A 14,612-nucleotide genomic window follows, 5' to 3' on the forward strand; every position below is an offset into this window, starting at 1 on the left:
TGATTCGATTAATGCTATCATCTTTCAGAAATTATCTATTCATGCTACACTCTTGCTAAAAATATAGTACAGACTCAGTTATCCACACAGTAAAATCTGGATCCATAAATAAGACCAAGCAAGACCTAACTTAAGGTTAAAAAACTGGACATCATTTATCAGCCTCAGTGGTTCTGTGAACTCCCTGGAATTCAGTGCAGATACAATGGATGTGCTTTTCTTTGTGATTCTGCTGCTTTCATAAAGGGGCGAGTGACCCAAATTGGTTAAAAGTCGTAGGTCTGTTATCTGTCCTCTCCAAAACTAGTCGTGACAAATAAATCATTACATATGGGAAACCAATGTAGTTTCACGTGCAAAAAAGGATTATTTAATGAATCCATATTTCTTGAAAGAAATTCAGTCACAAATTCAATCAACACTGATCATCTAAAATGAGTACCATTTGAACTAATCGTTAGGCCCAGGGAGTGGGCTTATGTTGTTACTCGGTGAGTCCTGGACTTTCTCCAGCTGTATATAAATGGAGTCACTTTAGCTTAAATCAGACGTTAGAGCTGATTTCCAGTTGCATAAACGTTGAAGGCTGGAAGACAAGGAGGCTTCTGAACATGTAGAGACTGACCCTCTCACCAAGGCAAACCAGAGGAGACGCCCCCCCCCCCCCCCATGATAAGTCTGGGTTAGATACTGAAATCTAGGAACTGCTTATTCAGTGATGATGAGAATTTATCCACTAAATATAGCTACAGACCTGAGATTTCATGGTCTTGTTTAACATGGAAGCACAGGCCTGGGTCAGAGCCTTAGGGGTTTGTATCATCTTGAGGAAATAACTTTCAAAAAGCAAGCCTGCAACCCTGAGGACTGTTGAGTTAGCCTTGGTGAATTTATATATTTGGAGAAGTCAGGTCTCACTGAAGCTCTGAGGAGCCTCTGTAAACTGCTCTCTATGACTGAGGCCGGACATTCACACGTAGGACTAGATTCTTGATAAATTGGCTATAGAACAGTTGTGATTTCTATCTCCAGGTCTTTGTAAAGGAAAGTGTGAAGAATTGTGAAGAGCTGGAGGATATACTGGAAGATACCATTCCTTAAAGTCTAGGCTCCTCAGCTACAGAATGGTTCTGAGTCTATAAAAGTGAATGGTGTGAAGAATTGCAAAGCAGGAATTTATTGTGAAAGTTTGGATGTTGAGATGTCTTCTTCCTAAGCTTCAGAGGAAGAGGATTCTAGAAACTCAGTATCAATAGAGAAGGTTCTCAGAAGAATCTGAGCAGTCCCAAAGGAAGAAAACAAGCCAATACCTCTATTCCAAAGAGGGCTCCAAGAGATGCCATGCAGCAGATCTTATTAAGACAACTACAGTTCATTCCAATTTTTTATTTGTTTTTTAAATTTATTTACTTTACTTTTTTTTTTTTTTTTGACGAAGATTAGCCCTTAGCTAACATCCACCACCAGTCCTCCTCTTTTTGCTGAGGAAGATTGGCCTGGAGCTAATACCCTTGCCCATCTTCCTCTACTTTATATGTGGGACGCCTGCCACCACATGGCTTGATTAGTGATTCGTGAGTCCACACCCGGGATCCAAACCAGTGAACCCTGGGCCACTGAAGCAGAGCACATGAATTTAACTGCTGTGCCACTGGGCTGGCCCTTCATTCCAATTTTTAAAAAATTTACTCTTTAATTTTTATTGAGTCACAATGAGATTAACCGACCATATTGTTGGTCAAAATAAAGTACTGTGGAATTGACACCATACCAATGTAGGGTGTGCCAGAAAAGCTAAATCTGTTTGACATCCATAACAGAATACACACGGGAGAGAGAATCTTAGGGGAAAGCTTCATGCAGTGTTGAGACCTCTGTGTTCATCGGAGGATCCACACAGGAGAGAACCCACACATGTGGTATCTGTTACAAAAGATTCATTCCCAGGTCTACATGGCATGGTCATAAGACGATCCATATGAAAGAGAAAACGTACTGTTGTAAAGATTGTGGAAAATGCTTCAACTACAAGAGAAACCAAACTAAACCATATGAGTGTCTCCAGTAGTGCTGTGAAACAGAAATATAATGTGAGCCACATATGTAATTCAAAATCTTCTAGTAGCCACATTAAAAAGTAAAAACAAACAGATGACATTAATTTTAATAATGTATTTTATGTAACTCCATTTATCAAAAATATTATTTCAACATGTAACCAATATAAAACATATACTTGATATTTTCCATTCTTTTTTGTGTCTTAAGTCTTTTAAATCCAGCGTGTATTTTATTCTTACAGCGCATCTCAGTTTGGATCAGCCACATTATAAGTGCTCAGTAGCCACGTATGGCTATTGGTTAACATGGTGGACACTGTGGCCAAACCTCTTGTCAGTTGGAAAACTTTAAATGCCATCAAAGAGTATACTCAATAACGCCTGACATAATTGTACCAAATGGTACCAATGTAAAGTCCAAGTCTTGTCCTAGCCCCAAAACAAAGTTAACAGTGATTTGTAACCTGCTGTATTCTGGATAGTAAATGATATAATACATGTTAAACACTTAGCTTACAATAGGTGCTCCTAAATGTTAACAACCATGACTAAAAAATAATTACTTTTTTGCATTTAACAATTATTTTTTAAAGATTTTATTTTTCCTTTTTCTCCCCAAAGCCCCCCAGTACCTAGCTGTGTATTTTCAGTTGTGGGTCCTTCTAGTTGTGGCATGTGGGATGACCCCTCAGCGTGGCTTGATGAGCGGTGCCATGTCCGCGCCCAGGATTTGAACCAGTGAAACCCTGGGCTGCCAAATTGGAGTGCGTGAACTTAACCATTTGGCCATGGGGCTGGCCTCTAACAGTTTTTTCAAAAATTTCTAAGATTTCTTTCTAGTTCCCAGGGAGATCTTTATTTAAAAAGGCTAATTTGTGACAACATGGATGAAGCTGGGGGCATTATGCTAGTGAAATAGGCCAGACAGAGAAAGATGAATACTGTATGGAATCACTTATATGTGGAATCTAAAAAAAAAAAAAGTCAAACTCATAGAAACTGAGAATAAAATGGTAGTTCTGGCCGGGGCTGGAGGGGTAGAGGAAATGGAGAGAGGTTGGTCAAAGGGTACAAACTTCCAGTTATAAGATGAGTAAGTTCTGAGAATCTAATGTACAGCATGTTGACTATAGTTAACAATACTGTATTGTACAGTTGAAGTGTTCTATGAGAGTAGATCTTAAGCATTCTCACACACACACAAAAAAATCATTATTCAATAAATGATACCAGGACAATTATTTAACTATATACCAAATATATTCCAAAGTAATTAAATTAAAATATAAAATCAATAAAGGACTGGAAACAGGTATTGTCATAAATTGGGGGAATGTGAGTTGACTGGGAACCTGCAATGTCAGGGGGACCACTGATGCCTCCTTTGCTGTCCTCTGCCTGCTTCCCCTGTTTTCTACGTGCCCCACGATTGGGTAGGGGACAGGGTTAGAGGAAGAGAGGCAAGAGTCCTACTTCACTGGCATCACTGTGGTTCTTTCTTGGCTATTGCAATAAAAAAAAAGTAACCATATGAGGTCATGGATGTATTAATTAACTTGATTATGGCCATTATTTCACAATGTATGCATATTCATGTTGTATATTTTAAATATATTGCAACAGTATTTGTCAATTTTCCCTCAGTAAAACTGGAAAAAATCTCCTAACAAAAATTTAATAACTAGGGGAAAAAATGAAAAGAGCAGGCTGTTCTTCTTTTTGATATATTGTCCTCCTACCTCTTACAGAGAATAAGGAAAAAATTTGACGTTCTACTCCCCACTCCCATTAACTTTGTTTTAATGGGGGTTATTTGTTTTGATTGGTCCCCTGACCGACTCTTTTGAATGGCTGATCCATTTCATATGTCTGGTTATTATTCATGTTCTGCTAATATTTGTAAATGAAGGACTTGATTATTCAGTATGGGTCACTGATGTGGTCACTGCCTGCAATTTTGTGGGCTAATGTTTGTTTCTTTCTGATTGATTTTCCCCCAAGTGTGTGTAGGGAGGTGGTTGAAAGGTTGGTGGTTTGATTCTTCAGCTCTGCTTCTCCTCCTTTAAACGTGTTGGTTGGGAGCTGTCCACTTGTAGGCCTCTTCTTGGCTGTGCTGTAGAAACAGCTGGGTGCGTGTAGGTGGCTACTGTGCAGTATGGGTGGTGAGTGTTCCAATTATTTAAAAATGGCAGGATTAAGTGCCTGATTAGAATATTTACTTTATGTCTATAACACTTAACATGTTGTTATATTTCTTTACAGGAATACACATGGCTTGATAAAAGCCATTATGAAATTATTACAAATACAAGCTCTTAAGGAAGGACAGGGTGGGGAGAAGAATATTCAGGATATATATAATATTAGGTAAGCCTTTGCTCCTTTCTTTAAAAGTTTTTGTGTGTGTGAATTGTTGACTAAGTTAGGAACTGAGAGATGCTAATCCATTAAGAATTAATTATTTAATTCAACAGTGATTTTGGGTCTTGACCTCTCAGGAGGTTACTATTTCAAAGATTCTAAGGATTGAGATAGAGTTGACAACATGCTGAGTTTCACCAATGTGGGTTTTATTTAGGGTTGCTTCCTTGGAATTGAAATCTGTTACCCAAAATTCAGGTCATTCTTTTGCTCTCGGATATATAACCATCTTTCCAATACTATGAAAACTGAAGAGTTCATCGAGCAAATGTACTTAAAGCAGAGGGGGGTTTAGGTTAGGAGGGAGGGTAGACTTCCTCACTATATGAAGTAATAAGAGACTATCCAAAGGTTGTCACCCAGGACAAGGTCAGTAGGTAGGAGCATTGATTTACCTTTTCTTTGTCATCTATAGAATGTAATATGGTAGAATTATTTTAAAAGGAAAATACACACAGCAACAATTATAGTAAAATGCATTGGCTTCTTTGTGGGGGAGTTGTGGACAAGGGAGGGTACCATACTTACTTGTGAAGGTGACCTTGTCTATTGCCTTAAACATCCCAGAAAGCCATTTCTTAAGAGAGGAGCAGAGGACCTCAGAAGATGCCATGTAATCAGTGTATATTGTCCTAGGGACTCTGTTCAGTGATGCATCCAGAATGTGTCTGTTTCATAGGAATGAGAACATGGGATCAGAAACAAGGGCACAGGTTCACAGGGGAAAATGGCTTACACAGGTTATGGCAATCCAACAGGGAAAGTAAATCAGATACTTGTGAACCATCATTGGCTTGAGCATAGAGCACCTGCTGTTTTGAGCATTTGACACCACAGCTATCAGAAGCTGTGAGAGAGTCTCTCCAAAATACATAGTGGTACCTCTTATTTGTGTATATCTATAGTGCTTTCCTTTCGAGAATAAGTAAACAATGGCTCATGTATTGCAATGATATTTCCTGAAATTTTAGGGCTATTTATGATCTCTTTTATTTTTATGGTACATTTGCAAGAGTTTCTTGTGCCAATTTTTTTGAACAATGTCTGATGTGCATTCTGTATACATTTTTCTTAACATCTGTTTTGAATGTCTTCATAGATACAGAAAAGTTGGAAGAATGTAGTACAATGGATTAATGAATTCATTGTTAACTTCTTAGTTAACCCAGTTTATTTTTAAGTAGGTGGCACAAAAGGAAAATTATTTATTTGAAAATACTGTGGAAACTTGGGGTGTGCAGGGTAAACTTTTCCAAATTGATAAGTATACTTTTCTTTTTTTTAACACGATGTGGTTTATGATATAAAGTTTTCATTTCAGGTTTCTCCTCCATCCATTACCTTGACCAGAATTGAACCTAAGGAGCAGATGAGCTCATCTTAATGTTTCTAAATGAGTCATGTAAACATCTGCATTTTTTCTCATTTTTTTTTTTTTAAAGATTTTATTTTTTTCTTTTTCTCCCCAAAGCCCTCCGGTACATAGTTGTGTATTCTTCGTTGTGGGTTCTTCTAGTTGTGGCATGTGGGACGCTGCCTCAGCGTGGTCTGATGAGCAGTGCCATGTCCGCGCCCAGGATTCGAACCAACGAAACACCGGGCTGCCTGCAGCGGAGCGCGCGAACTTAACCACTCAGCCACGGGGCCAGCCCCCATTTTTTCTCATTTTTAAAAGAAATTCAGAGTCTTGGGCCAGAGATCCAGGACAGAAAATAATTCCATTTCATTGTTGTTCAGTGGGGGCTATTTACTTATTTTAAAATAGGAAAGTTACTGAAATTTTTAATTTTTATATAACAGTATTATTGACATATAGTTCACATAACATACGATTGACCCATTTAAAGTATACAATTTTCATGGTTTTTAGTGTATTTACAGAATTATGCAACCATCACCATAATAATTTTAGGACATTTTCATCATCCCTGAAAGAAATTCCTCTCCTTTTAGCAGTTGCTCCATGTTTTCCTCTACCCGGTAGGGTGTTTTTAATTCAACGGTTCTCAATGCTGGCTGCTCATTAGAATCACCTGGATGTGCTTAAAAACAAACATAGGAACCATCAAATACCCCAGACCAGCTCAATCAGAATCTCTGCTGTGAGGCCTAGGCATTTTTAGTTTTAAAAAGGCCCCAGGTGATTCTGATTCACAGCGAGTACAAGATGGTAAGTCAGCTGCTCTCTAATGTGCGGGCTAATCACCTGGGACCTTGTTGAGTGGCAGCTTCTCTTTGCTTAGGTCTTGGGTGGGTGCAAGATTCTTGTCTAACAAGCTCCCGGGTGATGCTGCTGTTTCCCACCATGCTAGGGAGTAGCAGAGCCACGAGCAGCATTAGCAGTACCTGCGAGCTTGTTAGGGATGCAGAATCTCGGCCTGCCTGAATCAGAGCCTGCGTTCCAGTAAGATTTTCCAGGTAATTCATAGGCACTTTAAAGTTTAGGAAGCACTGGTTTAGATGATGGTATGAGGAAATTTTCTATTATACAGAAGAATTAGAGTTGCTCCCCTTTTCGTACACAATTGTCCTCACTGTGTGTGAGTGCCAGACCTCAGTCAGCTGTAATATTTCACCTGTTTTCCTATTTATAATTCATTTTCTCCTGTAATTGGTTCTTCTAACTGCAGTTGTGTTTTCAAAAGACAATATGTGCAAGGTTTGGATAGGGAGCCTAGTTTGAGGAGCTGAAATCATTCTGGCTCTATAAGGTTTGTCTTTAGATTGGTGGCACATTAAGAGGTCCAGAATCAATCACCTGAGTTGGCATAATCCACTAATATTTATGGAGAGCCCTTATGTGAATGGCTGTTTGGCACTATAAATCAGCAGAGTGTATTCGAGTGTATAAGAACCTTAAGTTCCTTCAGGGGGATTGTGGATGGCAGAAACAGAGGAGAGGTGAGCCTGAAGAGCACATTCCCCTCAAGAGAGCTATGATTACCTGAGCCAAGCATAAAATTGTCATGCTGTTTTAGAGCCTTTTTTCCCACATGTTGGTTAGCAACATCCAGCCTTGGAGAGGTAACTGATGAGCTGTGTATGAAAGCATCAAAAGGATATGAGAAGCTTAGAACTCCACCGAGAGGTGTTCCCTGGTTATGCTGTAGGATTAATTTAAAATGGAAATAGTATGACAATTGTAAGCTTTCTGGACTTGAAACTAATCTGTGTTTTATGGTGTTGAGGATTCTGCTAGTATACAACTGGAGTTTATTTCTTACTTCTTTTTGTCCTAATAGCTGATTAATTTGAATTACAGTAAAACAGAATATCTGATCGTTTTAAAGGGTTTGTAACGAATTTCATAAGTTCTGCCAATTAGGGAGTGAAGAGAGAGGGAGATGTGAGGATCCAGGATGTTAGCCAATGGCTTCCCTTCATTGCTGTGAATTTCCTGAAGGAGCTCTAGAGAGGGCATTCTCTTTGTTGAACTTAAGGCTCAGTGGTTCTCAAACTTCCTGTGCATAAGAACCACCTGGGGAGCTTGTTAAAAGGGCTGCTTCTCTGGCCCCCTTTCCAGAAATTCTCATTCATTCAGTAGGTTTCGTGTGAGACTCAGGAATCAGCATGTTTATCCAGCTGCCCAGTGATATAGATATAGGTCATTTGTGGATCACATTTGAGAAATATTGCTTGAGCCTCTGGGAGCTTAATGGTACAACATATGAGCTGCAAGGAACGCCTTAGGGTAGACTAGGGGGGATCTTAAATGGCTTAATCATGTCGCCTTGCCTCTCTTCCCTATTTGGGAGGCAGAAGGTTTGTATGTTCCTAAAGCATGAAGGCACCAAGTTCATTTACTATGTCTATCATGGATAATAGAGAGGCGAAGAGTAGACTCAAGGAGCAATTCTAAAGGAAAAGCAGTTTAATGAGAGCAAGCCAAGTGCAGATGTAAGAGAGAGAATGTCAGAGACTAAACCTCTTTGCTCTGTTCAGTGAAATAATTCCATGGTCCTGACAAGTTAGTGTTCTTATGGTCAGATAATGGATGGTTGTAGGAGCAGGAAGGGAAGAGAGCCCTCAGCACCCTCTTAGAAAACAACACTGGTTTTCAATGTTTACAGTGCACTAGGAGATTATCCGCAGAGTTGTGATATGTATGTCTGGAGCATGGCCTGGAAACCTGCATTTTAACAAGATTTGGATGCACAGGTAGTGTGTTGACCGTGCTTTGAGGTATGTTCTGGTAGAGTATTTGTAGCTAATAAAGTTCATGTTGCTGAACTGCACCCTTCTTTAGTTTTGTGGCTTAAACAAGATTAAGAGAGGAATATTTAAAGGGAGTTTCAACTCCCAGTGCCTTTTAGGATGGGAGTAACTGGAAGAACAGTGCAGTACATTTGACTACTGTGATTAAATGGAGAGTATCTGCCAAGGGTAAAACTGCAGGCCCATGAGTCTCATCTCTGGTTGCACATTAGAGCCCTCCAAGGAGCTTTTAAACAAGCAGATGGCTGGGCTCTACCCAGGATGACTGGAGGGTCAGCCTCAGGCATTGGTATTTTTTCAGAGCTTCCTAGGTGGTTTCCAGAGTGCAGGTAGGGTTGAGAACTGCTGGCTAGTTGTTGCAATGAGGCAGTGGGGATTCATTGTTGCCAGACCTTCATATCTTTCAATATTAATAACATTTTATGTAAAATCTCCTGACTAGTAAATGTTGGAAAACAATTCAGATTTTTAAAATTACCGGATAGGCAGACACACTTCTGCTCTCAGGATGCAGTCCAAGGGCAACACATTTGTGACCTGATTTAGGCATTTAACTCTTTTCAAAAACTTTAGAGGCCCTTTTCTCCCTGGGAACAATTTTTATACTAATCATCATTGTTATTATTATTATTATTTTTTACCATTATTAAGATATCCTTTAGTTAAGGCTTATTTTTCCCCTCCCCCTTTTGTTTGGTTTGAATTTTATTTGGGTTAGCTTGAATTCCACTTTTCGGTAAGACTCTTATGTTTAAGTTATTTAAGCATTCTCTAATATTGACCGTACAGGAAGTGTGGCAGAGAACTGATATTTGGCTGGTATTTTGGTTGCAAGGGAGAATAGCTAAACTAAATTTTTATGACTCATAAATTATTAGAAGCTTATTTTCTCATTTGCTTTGTAATGTGCCATTTTCCCCCTGAAATTTTATCATGTGCTTTTGCTTTTAATTTTTCCTCTGCATATTCATATTATGGCAATCTTTTTAAGACTTCTCTTCCCTCAGCTGAAGTGAGGAAATAGCTGTGAATTCATGAGCAGTAACTGCTTGTTCCAGAATTCATGTATCATTCTGATGTGCCAGACAGTGGCTGACATGCACAAATATCAAATGTTAAGAATTTTATTTGTGAAAAGGTTTGGTCTGATCAACATCAAGCTGTACTTTCTGAAATAAGGAATATTAAATGTTTTTGGCAGATGGTGTGCTCTGAAATGGGTGATTAGTCCAGTAATAATAGATGGTTATACCCCAACTAGATTAAAGTTATGTGCTCTTTATGTGTATTAGTGCGGTGTTAGGTAGTTTGTTTAGATGGAGAGATAATTTGAAGAACTTAACCATGTGTGTTCTAAAGACTGAGGTACTTTGTTATTCATATTGATTCTTTCACTTATCTCTTAAGGCAAATGCATTCCTCCCTTAGGAACATCAAACAGAAAAACAAGAGAAAAATCCCAAGATAAATACAGACACAGAGTACACTAAGACCAGGTTGTGGTTGTAGATATCAAAATGTAGCCCAAGTTTGTTTTTTTTTTTTTAATTTTTTTTAAGATTGGCACCTGAGCTAACAACTGTTGCCAATCTTCTTCTTTTTTTTTTTCTTTTTCTCCCCCAAATCCCCCCAGTACATAGTTGTATATTTTTTAGTTGTGGGTCCTTCTAGTTGTGGCATGTGGGACGCCACCTCACCGTGGCCTGACGAGTGGTGCCATGTCCTCACCCAGGATCCAAACCGTGGAAGCCCTGGGCTGCCGAAGTGGAGTGTGCGAACTTGGGCCCCTGTAGCCCAAGTTTTAATTTTGCTACCCAGCTTTTTCTTAGCATTAAGCTGTTTTTGCATCTTCTCTTATATCCATTTTGAAAGATGCGCTGGAGTCAGCCATGTGAAGAGTGCAGGAAGAGTGTTTCAGATCTAGGGAAAAGCATGTGTCTAGATGCTGCTGTGTGTAAGAGCTTGGTGCCTTAGAGGAACTAACAGGAGGCAGAATGGCTGGAGCTTAGTGCTCAAGGGCCTGTGGGAGAGGCCTAGATGCAGGCCCGGAGAGGGGTGCGTGGCCCACAATATGCAAAACCATGGCAAAGACTGGGTTTTATTTAAAGAGTAGTGGGAAGTCATGGAAAGTTTTTCTTTTTAACTTACTATTTTGAAATAATTTTAAGATTCTAGAAAATTTTCAAGAATAGTACAAAAGACCCCTATATATCATTTGCCCAGGTTTACCAGTTTTTTAATACTTTGCCATATCTGCTTTACCATTCTCTCTATGTAATTTTTAAAAAGCCATTTGAGAGTAGATTGCATATATTCAGTAGTATGCGTTTTCTAAGAACATGGAGATTCTCTTATATGGTCAGAGTGCAGTTATCAAATTGAAAAAATTTAACACTGATACAATACTTGTATCTACAGTCCATGTTCCAGTTTTGTCATTTGTCTTAATAATGCCCTTTCTACCTTTTCCCTTTTTATCTTGAGTGTATAGGATCTAGTTTAGGATCACATGTTGCCTTTAGTTGTCATATCTTTCCAGTCTTTTAAAATCTGGAACTGTTGCTCATCCTTTCTTTATCTTTCATGACTTGACGTTTTTGAATACTGTTGTCCTTCTCAGGATATCACATCTGGAGGCACTGATGTCCACCTTACCCCTCACTGGTGATTTTAATTTTGATCACCCAGTCAAGGTGATGTCTGGTTTCTCTACTGTGTAGTTATTTTCCTCTTGTAACTAGTAAGTAATCTGTGGGGAGGGCACTTTGAGACCATGCAGATGTCTTGTGCCTCGTTAAGCTCACAACCTCCCAACCAGTTTTCATTATTATGATTTCAAAATGGTGATTTTCCAACTCTACCACTCCCTTCACATGTGCTAGTGGCAATGGGGATAGAGATATGTTTCAAAAGTGGAAGTGGTAGGAATCCCTGCAAATTCACTTAATCTACAGATTCTGAGACCCCACCCCTATAGATTCTGATTAGAAAGCTTGGGTGGGAGCCAGGATAGGAACCTAGAATCTATATATCTTTTTAAAGTTACAAGAGATTCCGATGTGGAACTAGGTTTGGGAGTCATGGACAAATGGTTAAAATACCCCAAAATGTCGTGGTATTTCATGCTGACGTTAGAAAATGACGACTCTTTTTCCTTCCACATCTGCATCTTTAAAATGGGCACAATTAAGCTATTAACCAGGGACATTGAGAGAATAAATGAGATTCTGATTTGAACTTTTCTTTATAAGGGAAATTCAAATTATTATTATTATTATTATATTGGCAATATACTTAGGCTTCACATGATACACAAGAATTTTTCTAAAATTGAGAAGTTAACTAAATTTAAAATAGTATGTGGCTGAGTTAAGTTTGCAATACTTTCCAATGCCTTTTTTATTGAGATTTAATATACCATAAAATTCACCCTTTTAAAGTGTACATTTCAGTGGCTTTTAGTATGTTCAAAAAGTTGTTTAACCATTACCACTATCTAATTCTAGAACATTTTTTATTGCCGCCCTAAAGAAGCCCCATATCCATTAGCAGTCATTTCTCAATACCTCTTACCCCCGGCCCCTAGAAAGCACTACTGTTTGTATCTGTGATTTGCCTCTTCTGGGCAGTTCATGTTAATGGAATCATACAACCTGTGGCCTTTTATATCTGGCCTCCACTTAGCATAATGTTTTCAAGCTTCATCCATGTTGTAGCATGATCAGTACTTTATTCCTTTTTATGGCTGAATAATATTCCACTGCATGAATATACCACATTTTATGTGTTCTGGAATATTTTTGTATGCTTTCCAAGTCCAATGAATTTTTACTGTTTTTGCCTTTTACATTTATTCTGAAGGTAATACCTTTTGTAAATTCCTGAAAGTAAACCTCTTAGTCTTTAATTAAGAGTAGTTATTATTTTTCATTTCTATGGAAATTCCTTATTACATTTACTATTTCTTAATGAGATTGCTTGGGATCCTGTAACACCTAAAGCAATCGACCGTCAGTTGCTGTCGTATGGTTTTGTTGTTGAAGCGAGCGTTTTGCTTTTTGGGGAGATGATTATTTCAATAATATATTGTCTCAAGGGATCCCCTGAGATGTAGATGTTTGGTTTTATTTAGCGTAAAGTACGCACGACACCATTATTAAATCATTTGTACTACACAATCAAGCTGCCATAAGGTATTGGAACCAGTAGAATACATTTACAAAATATACAAAATATATTTTATTTTGCTGAAGTTACAGAAATTTCAATACTTAGGGACCCACCATTTCTGGGCAGAACATATCATATATAACCTGTTTTTTGGAAAGAGTGCTTACTTTATACTGTTTTTGAAGAGAGAGCTTAACAAGGCTGAATTGCAGCAATTTCCTTAGATATACTTCACTTTAATTCACTGGTATTTAACCCTTTTTTGGAGGGGTCTGGGCCTTCTTTGGGAATCTCATCAAAGTTTTGGACCTTCTCCTGGAAAACGTACACACATGTGTACTTAAAATTTTGCATATAATTTCAGAGGACTTGTGAATTCTTGCTTTCATGGTTGAGTGGACAGCTTTATAGAAAAATCAGGAGAAAGAAGATGGGAAAGAAGGGAATGTTAGTGTCAGATCTGCCCCTGAAAAAGCCCAGCAGAGCTAAGGATAAGAAAGAAGCTAGGGCAGTAATTCAGGGAGTGTAGCCAATAATACTTTCCAAGGGCCATCTGTTTCTCCGCAGTTAGATTCTTTCTGTCCAACTGCATGTTTTGCTTCTGTTTCCATTTCCTCTTTTCTCTCCTCTTTCCCACCCAGGGAAGTCTTTGCTCATGGTTTGTGGTTCTAATTGCCTGGGATTTATAATCAGACCTAAAGAATAAGCTACATGTATTGTACAATCTTCCACTTAGCAATCACCATTAGAAAATTCTTTGTAAGTTCTTCTAAGTGCGGATGTTTAATTTAAAAATTGGTATGGTAATTTGCTGATAAATGTCTTAAGACCATAAAATGTTGTAATTTTTGCCTTACTAGCCTATTTACCTTGTCTTTAGTTTGGTTTTTTTTTTTTCAATCATGGCATGTAATAATAGAAATTTTGGATCTCTAAGTATTTGTATGTTTTTCCTTCGCCATCACGTTCCTAAAATAGTCCCAGACTTCTGACATTGGCAGACACCTTTGCATTAAAACCCTGCCTCTTAAAATAGAGATCTTGGGAAAGGTTCAGTGTGAGGGCAGAATCATTGGAATATGAACTATAATTTCAAAGAAATCTTATACTCTCCCTATCTGCCTGATAGACTCAAAGAAAGAATGAAATTAGTCAAAAATGTGAAAATTAAAATTGTTTTTGCTCCAAGTCGTCCTTTTCTGGGAGCTTGTGTGGAAAGGATAAGATGCATTTGTCTTACAACTCTACAGGATATATAATGATTTACAATTATTGTTTAATTTTTCTTTTTTTAATAGTAATATTCATTGTGGAATCTTCATAATAAATTTTTACTATGTGTTTTTTAACCTAAAATCCTCAGAGCTTTTTAAAAAATCTCTTTTTGGCTTCTAACCAGCGCTTTCAAATCAAAATTCAGAGCAGGTAGAGAAATGCTTTTAAAATGCATATTTGATGTAGTAAGTGCTATGCTATGCTTCTGAAAGCGCCAGGGTCACAGCTGCATACATGAAAATGCATGGTGACTGCAGGCATTGTTTCCTCACACAGAATAGGCAATCTGTGTCTATCGCTGAATTTATGATAGAAATCAAATCGTAGCTTTCCTGTATTCAGAGATGTAGCAGAAAGGTTGAAGTGACCTAAAGGTTACAAATAACTTTTGCTTTTTGATTTGCCTACCACAAGTCTAATTTCTTTTTACTCCCTCTTTTCTATTAAGAGTGATGTATTTATGTTTGGAAA

At 38.2% G+C, this 14,612-nt stretch overlaps 1 protein-coding gene across 10 annotated transcripts in view; it reads left to right on the plus strand.

The window, feature by feature from the left end:
* Positions 1 to 14,612, plus strand: part of FOCAD (focadhesin) — a 269,889-nt gene that overhangs the window by 47,230 nt on the left and 208,047 nt on the right. For 7 of the 10 annotated variants that reach the window (XR_011431488.1, XR_011431487.1, XM_070248566.1 and 4 more), the window contains exon 5: positions 4,323 to 4,427. The exons of the other annotated variants lie outside the window; for them this stretch is intronic. Coding sequence is in view for 4 of the 7 variants with exons in the window: in XM_070248566.1 (XP_070104667.1) it covers positions 4,323 to 4,427 (105 nt within the window). In the remaining 3 variants the exon portion in view is untranslated. The remainder of the gene's footprint in view (positions 1 to 4,322; positions 4,428 to 14,612) is intronic. 10 annotated transcript variants of the gene reach the window in all.

The sequence above is a fragment of the Equus caballus genome, chromosome 23 (assembly GCF_041296265.1).
Source record: "Equus caballus isolate H_3958 breed thoroughbred chromosome 23, TB-T2T, whole genome shotgun sequence".
Lineage (NCBI taxonomy): Eukaryota > Metazoa > Chordata > Mammalia > Perissodactyla > Equidae > Equus > Equus caballus.